Genomic DNA, 9,309 nt, shown 5'->3' on the forward strand with positions numbered 1-9,309 from the left:
TAGACGTCTCCTCAGAAATCATTCAAGCAAACAGAAAATGAAACAAAACAATTGTTGATAAAAATAGGGAAAATATCCTAGATTCTTTCTTATCTGCTTAACTTACACATCAGTATAAAAAAGAAATAATTCCTCCAGCAAAAATGTAGAGCTTCAGTTGCTAGTAAAACCTGATTGCCACAAATGTTTAAAGAGGTTGTCCATATGGAGAAAATGGAGAAAAAAGAAGAAATAGAGAAGGGATACATGAAGGTAAAGGTTTTATTTTTAATACCTACCTAACACCTAGAAGTTTAAGACAGTAATAGCAACCATGTTTTATCTGATGACTAACTTATTGATAACCTTGAACCAACTAGAAAGCAATATGGTATCATCTGAAAATAGACGTGTATTAGTTATAAATGTATGCTGAAACTTCGGGGGAATATTCAGAAAGTAAATTAATAAGAATGATTGAGGTCTGAAATACAGAAAAAAATAAAAACCACAAACTTCTCAATTAGAAACCACAGGAGGGGCTGGCACAGTGGCGCAGAGGATAAAAGGGCTTGCAGGAAAGCCTGACAGCAGGAGTTCTATCCCTGGGCCCCACACGGGGGGGGGGGGGAGGGGGGTATGTGGGGGAGCACGGGACAGTTTGTTCCCTGACCTCTAAACATGCACTGTGGCACTCCCCCTTCTTTCACACACACACACACACACACACACACACACACACACACACACACACAATCAACATAATAAAAACAACTAAAACTACAAGAGGCAGAGAAGAGTGGAAGACCAGAAAAAAGAAATAAAACCACAAAGGCAATGAATAGAAAACAGCATCAATTATAGCAGATATTAATCTAACAGTGTCAATAATCCTTTAAATACCAATGGCATAAATATACCACCTAAAACACACTGTCAGAATGACTCATAAGATGAACTCCATTGTACAAGACACTCACTCTAAGCTGAAAGGCAGAGAGAGTAAATGTAAAGAGACCAAGGAAGATCGAAAGAAAGCTACACAGCTACATTAATTTCAACCAGAGCAAACTTCAAAACAATGTATAGTATCAGACATAGCAAGGGGCATTTCATGATAGGCTCAAGGAGATGTACAATCCCTCGTGTGTGTGTTCTGTATCCCAAAAACTGAGCATTGAGATGCAGGAGGCAAAACATGGTAGTGTTCCAAAAAGAAACAGGAAGCCACCATTTGAGCTTCAACACCCTCCATAAGTGACAGACACCCAGGTGACTGAAAAACCGGGAAGGAGATAGTTAAGTCACAAGCACCATCAATCAGCCGGATATGAAGGACACTGCTGGAATACCCCATCTAAATGGAGCAGAACACGTGCATCTCTAGCTCATGTGGGGTATTTGTCAAGAGAGTCCGCATTCTGCTGCTGTCATTCGGACCTAGACACATTAAAGAACAGAAACCATGAAGTGTTTGCTGGTAGTAGGCAGTGACATTAAAACAGAAATCAGTGACAGAGAAAGAGGAAAAATCCCCCGGTCACCGGGAGATTAAACACTCCATTTGGAAGCCATGCTCGTGTGTGATTCACACATGTAAATAAGGAAATATTTGTTCAAAAAGAAAATGCAGCTCACTAAAATTTGTTTGAGGCAACCAAAGCCGTCTCTTAAGAGAAATGTATAGCACTGGGGTGCATGTATTGGGAAAGAATAAAGGTCTGAACTCAATACTCTAAACCTTCCCCTATGAAGTAAACAACCAAAAAAAAAAAGGTAAATAAATCTAATAGAGATAAGAAATAATAAAAATTAAATAGTAAAAAGAACTTGGCAACAGGAACTCAGCAGGAAAAAAAAAGTCAACTAATCCAAAAATTGGTTCCTTGGATCAATAAGAATCTGCCCTGGATGCCTAAGTAAAAATGAGAGGATTAATATCCATAAAATGATGTAGCTATGATCTTATGAACGTTACAAGGACACTTTAGGAATATGTTTTTAGCAACTCTACCCACATATGTGAAAACTAAGATGGAACCTACCAATTCTTTATAAGGCCCAAGTCTTCAGAACTCACACAGTTTATCACTAATGTAAAGCTGTCTCAAACACTAGATGTGTAGCCCAGTGGTAGATCATATGCTTAACCTCTGGGAAGCCTCGTGTTCAAGCCACAGCAGCAAAATCAAAAGACAAAGGCAAAAAGACCAAAGAAACAAACAAAAAGAAGCCATCAGACAAAAACTTCTAACGCAGATGCCATCAAGGCCAGGTGGATTCACTGGCTAATTCGGTTGAACATTTAAGCAAGAACTTGTATCATTTCTTCCATCATCCCGCCCCTCAGCCCCATCCCAGAAGACAGAAGCAGAAGGAATGTTTTCTTCCTCATTCTACGAGGTCAATGTCACTCCAGTAGAAACACAAGCAAGGTGTTACAAGGAATGGACTACCTAAGACCAAACCTCTCAAAATGATAAAAGTAAAAAGTCAAATCCAATAATGTCTAGAAGTAATTTTTTTTTACTATGATTAATTGGGACTTATTACGCTTTTACAAGGCTGATTCAATATTTAAAACCCAATTAATGCAGTCTGTCACGCCAGCAAGCTAAAAACAAATCGGATGGTCAAAGTTTGATGCAGAAAGTCTTTTACAAAATTCAATACCCACTCACCAAAGACGTGTAGAAAATTAGAAACGGAGTGGAACTTCCTCAACCTGAAGAAAATGTTTCCAAACCTTGTGACATGCTGTAGGTAGCATCTTTCTGAGATGAGGAAGGCATCTGTATCCTCTCACTATACACTTTCAACATCCTATTGGAGGTTCTGGCCACCTCAACACAAAGACAAAGACCAGGTATACGGGTATGAAATGGTTAAAACTCTCCTAGCTCATAGACAACAGAAGAGCAAGTACAAAATCCAAAAGAATCAATGAAAAATATTGGAGCTGGTAAGTGATTGGAGCAAAACCGAAGGATAGAAATGCCCTTTGCTTGTTTCTATTTATTTGTGTGTGTGGTGGGGGTGGGGGCTGGAGGGGAGGAAGGGAGCTATCTCAAGTTGGATCTTAAGCCGGCATGTACTTGTCCCAGCCAGGGTGCAAAGGACAGAGGTAACTTCCTGGAATTGGTTCTCTCCCTCCACCTTGTGGCTTCTAGGGATCATCCAGGTCCAAGGCTTTGCATAAGGGCATGCTTTAACCCCTGAGCCACTTCCCTGGCTTCCTGTTTTCTTGTAGACCAGCACTCAGCAGTGAAGAGTTTTGATTTCCAAATACGCCACCATTTACAGCAGCATACCCCCAAATGAAATGCTTAGGCACAAATTTAACAAAATACCTTTAAGACGTATATGAGGATCCTCACTCCCAAATTAAAGAACTAAATGAGTAAGAGTCTATGTTCATGGGTTTAAAAAAAATCCATATTGTCAATATATTCTACATTGGTCTATAGATTCAATGTAGTCCACTGCACATTGTAGTAAGCACCAAGGCAACTCTCACTTTCTTTCACTCTGTATGTGTGTGTATGTGGTATGTATATGCATGTGTGTGTGTGTATATATATGTATATATATATATATATATATATATAGTGTGTGTGTGTGTGTGTGTGTGTGTGTATGTGGTAAGTATGTGTGTGTGTGTGTGTGTGTGTGTGTGTGTGTGTGTGTGTGTGTATCTGCATGTGGAAACCAGAGAACAATACACAAAACATCCAGTGTTGTTACTCAGGCACGGATCCCCCACCCTTTTCTTTCTTTCTTTTCTTTCCTTTCTTTCCTTTCTTTCCTTTCTTTCCTTTCTTTCCTTTCTTTCCTTTCTTTCCTTTCTTTTCTTTCTTTCTTTCTTTCTTTCTTTCTTTCTTTCTTTCTTTCTTTCTTTCTTTCTTTCTTTCTTTCTTTCTTTCTTTCTTTCTTCCTTCCTTCCTTCCTTCCTTCCTTCCTTCCTTTCTTTCTTTCTTCCTTTCTTCCTTTCTCTTTCTTTCTTTTTTTCTGAGACAGAGCTGTCACTAGCTTAGAACTTAAACTCACCAAGTAGTCCATACTGGCTGGCTAGCAAGTCCCAGGGATCTGCCTATCTCTGCCTCCCCAGTGTTGAGGTTACAAGTGTGCACCATTACTTCTGGCTTTGCTTTTCTTCCCCCATCCCCTCCTTTTTTCTTCCTTCCTTCCTTTCTTTCTCTTTCTCTTTATTTCTTTTTCTTCTTTTTTAATCTTTGGCCCTCAAGCACTTTACAGATTTAACTATCACCAAAACTCTCAAGACCAAATCTTAAATTTCTATATAGAGAAATAACCAGGGTAGCCAATACAGTGTTTAGGAACTATGTAAGATTGCTTGATAACACTAGTCTTCTAGAATTAAGCTAAAACTGCAGCTATCAAGACAGTGTGATATGGCCGGGCGGTGGTGGTGATCCCAGCACTCGGGAGGCAGCCAGGTGGACCTCCGTGAGTTCGAGGCCAGCCTGGTCTACAGAGAGAGATCCAGGACAGGTACTAAAACTACACAGAGAAACCCTGTCTTGAAAAACCAAAACAAACAAACAAACAAACAAAAACAAACAAACAAACAAACAAACAAAAAAAACAACCCAGAGACTGTGATACATATGAAAGAACAGATAGGCCAATGGAACAGAATGGAGAGTCCAGAAATAGTAGTTACACATCTTGTCAAATTATTCTTTGGTAAAACAACAAGATAATACAATGGAGAAAATAATGTTTGCAATAAATGGTGCTTAAGTGGTGCTTTCTTTTCTTTCCTTTCAGCTATTTTACAGCTATTTTACAATCCTTGGAAAAACTCTCTCAGTACTGATAACAGCAAATGCTTGAACGGACTAGAGCAAGAGCAAAAATTCCTTGTCAACTGGAATGAGAAACTGTGTGGTAAACTTGGCAGTTTGGCTAGGTTTCTCGTTTGTTTTGCAGTGCTGGGGACCGCACCTCTGGTCTCATGCATCCTAGGAACGCATCCCATGGCTAAGCTATGTTCTCAGGCAGGTAGTCTCTTACAAAACATAACATAGCTACCATGCCACCATTCAGCAAGAGCATCCTCAGCACTTACTCAGATGAACTGAAAACTTACATCCACACAAAAACCCACACACTTGCACACAGATATTTATAACAATATTTATTCATAATTTCCCCAACTGGGAAGCAACCAAGATTTTCTTCATCAAGGGAAATGGAAAAAAACAACAGTGGAACATCAAGTGAATACAATTTTATCCAGTGCTAAAAATAAATGAGTTATCAGGCCATGAAAAGACATGTGGGAAACATACATACACATTACTATGTCAAATATGCCAACCAGAAAGGTTATATCCCGTATGAATCGATGAAACAGTCTATGTACATAATTATGGAAACAGCTGTGGATCCTTGGTTCCCAGAGATTTGGAAGAGGGAATGATAAGATAGAGTGAAATGATTTCTTTTTAAGACAGTGATTATCATAGCGGACACAGGAAATATTTGCCCAGACCTAAGGGCTGCACATGACCAAGACCAAACGCTAAAGCAGACAGAGTTGAAGCGATCATGACTTCGTGACATAAATTCACCAATTACAAGAGGCGGCCATGTGGGGTGTGATGATCGCAGTGTAGAGGCTGAGGGCTGTGCCTACGTGGATTCAGAGAGTTTGCCTGAAACCTCTCTGTATTTCCCGTGCCAGTTTATGGAAAACCCAAAACTGTCCTAGAACACCTGCTGCAAGCAAACATCACAAACAAAATAAAACAGAACGACAGGAATGTAGGCGTGGGACTATTTGGGGGAAAGTTGTTGAATGGGGAGGAGTGGGTAATAGGGACGCAGAAGAATGCATTCTCCAAAATACATTCCTATGAATGTATGGAACTTCTGAGAAAGAAAACTACAGAACAAAAGATGTTAGGCATTTGATGAACTTTAAAAAAAGGAGATTATATAATATTCTAGCAAACAGATCTCATATATACATTAATTTTTAAAGGACAGTGCTATTTTTCAAACTGACAGATACAACCACAGAATCTCCAATACAACTTACTGTGAACGTCTGGAGATCAAGTTCTATTAACACACGCTGGAACCGATGGTAAGGATGAAGTCCATGGAGTTTTGAATCAACATCTTTACTTTTGCTCAAGGAAAAATGTCAACAGAGATTAGTGCTTTGAGATTTAATCCATGTCTATGCCTTCTCTCTTTCTAATGAGAGGGGTGCTTTTTCCTGCGGACTAGTTCCAAACAAACGCTAACAGGTGTAAGTGCATGGTGAGGTATTCCAGATCTGGGCTTCCTCCTCAAGAAGCAAGAAATGGCCAAGAAAACTAAATTGCCTTCAGGTAAAGGATGCTGAAGGCCATGTTACAGAATCAGGTAGCTTTAAGGCCCCTGCTGGCAGACAAACCTGGGTCTAGCTCTGGAGACCTTGCCTCTCTGCATGTGCTTAGGTCCGTCGATGGCTGTGCCTTCGATGGGATCTGTGTGGCTCTCTGTGGTGCCGGGAAGGGTAAGGGGAAGACTCTCTGTTTTGGTGATGGGTATAGATTCTGCGGATGGGGCCTGGCCTCGGTTCACGATCTGCAGAGTCGCTTTCCCTGCCACACCCATACCTGTGCCTCCCGGAATCTCTGTGGATTGGCCGCTGCTGGGAGGATGGAGAGGGCCTGGGGTCGTCTCTGCGGCTCAGCAGGTGTCCGGTGTGAGAGGATGCTCTCCAGGAGCTGTGGCGGTGGCGGTGGTACCTGGGAGAGGAAGAACGCCGGGACACGGGGGGTTCGCGCTCCTCCCATCTACGGTGGTCTCGAGGCTGCCTTCTCTCTGCCCTTCTGTCTGCCCGGTCTGTCTGTCCTTCGGCTGGCACATCCCTGATCCACCTGCCCACGGAGTTGTGCGCGGGGAGGACCACGCCCCAGGCGTCGGCCACGTGCGCCAGCAGCAGCTGCGTGAGGTAGCGGTGGGCACGCTCGTCCCAGTGCACGCCGTCACTCAGCCGGTGCTGCCCCGCGTGGCGGAAGTGGAAATGGAGGTCGAGCACGTCGAAGCCACGCCTCACCGCCTCGGCCGAGCTGTAGAAGTTGGCCTCGATCACATCTTCCCGCATGCGTGATGGGCAGGCGGGCGCATCAGGCAGCACGAAGCCCCCGGATATGACCTCGGCCACGGGCATGGTGGTATTCCACACCAGGAGGCAGGAGGCTGGCAGCACCTGATCCAGCCGTCGGAACAGCCTCTCCAGGTCCTCTCGGTAGTTCCTGCGGAAGTTGTGCCCGTACCTGGACAGATCCCAGAGGCACGAGTTCATGACCACCAGGTCCGGGGCGTAGTCGCCCCAACGCAGCTGCTGCAGGATGTCCTCGACGTAAGGCGAGTAGACGCGCGTGAGGAAGTAGAAGCGCACCAGATGGTGACCCGAGCAGAACTGGCGCACCTCGCGGTAGTGGGTCCCGTTGTGCATGGGTCCCCACCTCCCGCCCTCCAGGAGCACGTCGTGTTCGAAGCTCAGCTCACCCTTGCTCTTCAGCTGGCTGGAAGACAGCAGGCAGTCCTTCTGGAGCAGGAGCACCAGGTCCTTGTACACGGCGCGCTGGATGGAGTCCCCCAGAATGACGACGAACTTGTTATGCAGCAGCTGCTGGACTTCGTGAGCTCGGAGGTGGGGCATGATGGCTTTCTCAAGGAAGTCTCCGACGGAGCTCCTCCGGGAGAAGCTGGGAAGGCTCACGGAAGGGCGCTGGGTGCGGTCTCCGGGTGGCGGTGGGGCGAAGGAGAGCGAGCTCGGACTCCTGTGGCCAGAGGCTGCCTCAGCCGGTTTGCCACAGCCCACGGCGTGACCTCTGAACCCTGGAAAGTATTGCGTGAGTCCAGGCTCCACCTGGTGGAGGAGAGGTGCACCACTCCAACCAGGAAACCTTGACCCCCGCAGCTTGGATAGTAGAGGTGGATGTTTCAGGAGTGTCCCCGGCGCCTTCTGGATTGCCCTGAGGATGCTCACTTTTGCTGTTTTCTTTACCGCGATCCTCACTTTAGTTGCTATTTTTTCTTTATGATTCCATTGTGAGGAGAGTCCGTCCTGGAGTGTAGAGCCCAGCCCGGCAGTCACAGATCTGCTGCCGTGACTCCACACGCCTCGATCGGATCGGCAGAACACACGGTGCGTTGTAAGAAAATAGAGATTCACCACGTACCTTTTACCAGCTTTCCCGTAACCATGAAATCTTTGAGGACTACGGTATCTTTGTACCTTTTGTACCGAGGCATACCGGCTGTTTCCTCCCTTCGCGATTCGTTTGTGCCTCCGTTACCTTCTGTCTCCTTCGCTGTCTCATTCCCTAACTCCTGGTAACCACCTAAGCCAATCTTCACTTGCACAATATTTATCATTTCAGGAATTCCGTGCGGGTGGGATTGAACAGTGTGTGACCTTGAGGCATCTCCTCCCCCCCCCCCCGCCCCCGCATTGCCCTCTGGATTTGTGAACTTTCTAAAGTCTGTACATGTTTTCTGAACTAGGAAGTGAGTGTCCTGGTGATGGGAATGTCGGTGTTTTTTTCTTTTTTTCTTACCACTCCCTGAAAAGCCATCCATTGAAAGGACAACTGGGTTGTTTGCCCGTTTTGTCTGTCACTAAAGGGCACTGGTGAGCATCCTGTGCCGGTTTTGAGTGGGTCTGCATTTTCTTTGTTTGAAATAAACCCAATCTTGTAAGGCTGTAGGATGGTTGTACAGCTGATGCCTTAAGAAATGTCCTTGCTTATCTGGTAGAGCTCATGTGATCCAGTCCTAATAACATTCAGGAGGAAGAGACGAGGGGATAGTGAATTTGGGGCCAGCCTGGGCTACTTAACACATCGTGAGACTTCGTATCAAAATAGTAAGAAAAACAAAAATCTCAAATTGTTTCAAGGTGTTTTCTGGAGTGACTGGACCCCTTCTCAGTGGTGTGAATAATGTTTTTCTTTTTTTTTTTTTTTTTTTTTTTTTTGTGTGTGTGTGTGTGTGTGTGTGTGTGAATAACATTTTTAAATTCTTTTTGGGTTGTCATATGCATAGCCTGAATATGTGAAGCCCCAAATCTTTCATATACTCTCTCAAGCAGGTCTAACCCCAGGGAGGAAAAAAAAAAAAGACCTACTTTTTCTTCCCTGGGTGCCCTTGTAGATGCTATTAAGCCCCATGGAATTTGCTTTGAATTTCCCTAGTCACTGGGTTATCGTCGACCCTTTAACAGATGTTTGGGAAACCCACTGGGATAGTGTTTCATTCGGGAACCAAGAGAAAGCAGAGATTTAGGGCACAAACCTGGGC

The 9,309-nt window shown here is 44.4% G+C and overlaps 1 protein-coding gene across 1 annotated transcript; it reads right to left on the reverse strand.

Annotated features, from left to right (window-relative positions):
* Positions 1 to 6,448: 6,448 nt before the first annotated feature.
* On the reverse strand, positions 6,449 to 7,854 carry LOC114693629 (PC-esterase domain-containing protein 1B-like). The gene has a single exon (XM_028870093.2). The coding sequence runs from the start codon at positions 7,664 to 7,666 to the stop codon at positions 6,449 to 6,451; it is 1,218 nt and encodes a 405-aa protein (XP_028725926.1). The 5' UTR covers positions 7,667 to 7,854.
* Positions 7,855 to 9,309: the final 1,455 nt, after the last annotated feature.

This window comes from Peromyscus leucopus, chromosome 13 (assembly GCF_004664715.2).
Source record: "Peromyscus leucopus breed LL Stock chromosome 13, UCI_PerLeu_2.1, whole genome shotgun sequence".
NCBI classification, from domain to species: domain Eukaryota; kingdom Metazoa; phylum Chordata; class Mammalia; order Rodentia; family Cricetidae; genus Peromyscus; species Peromyscus leucopus.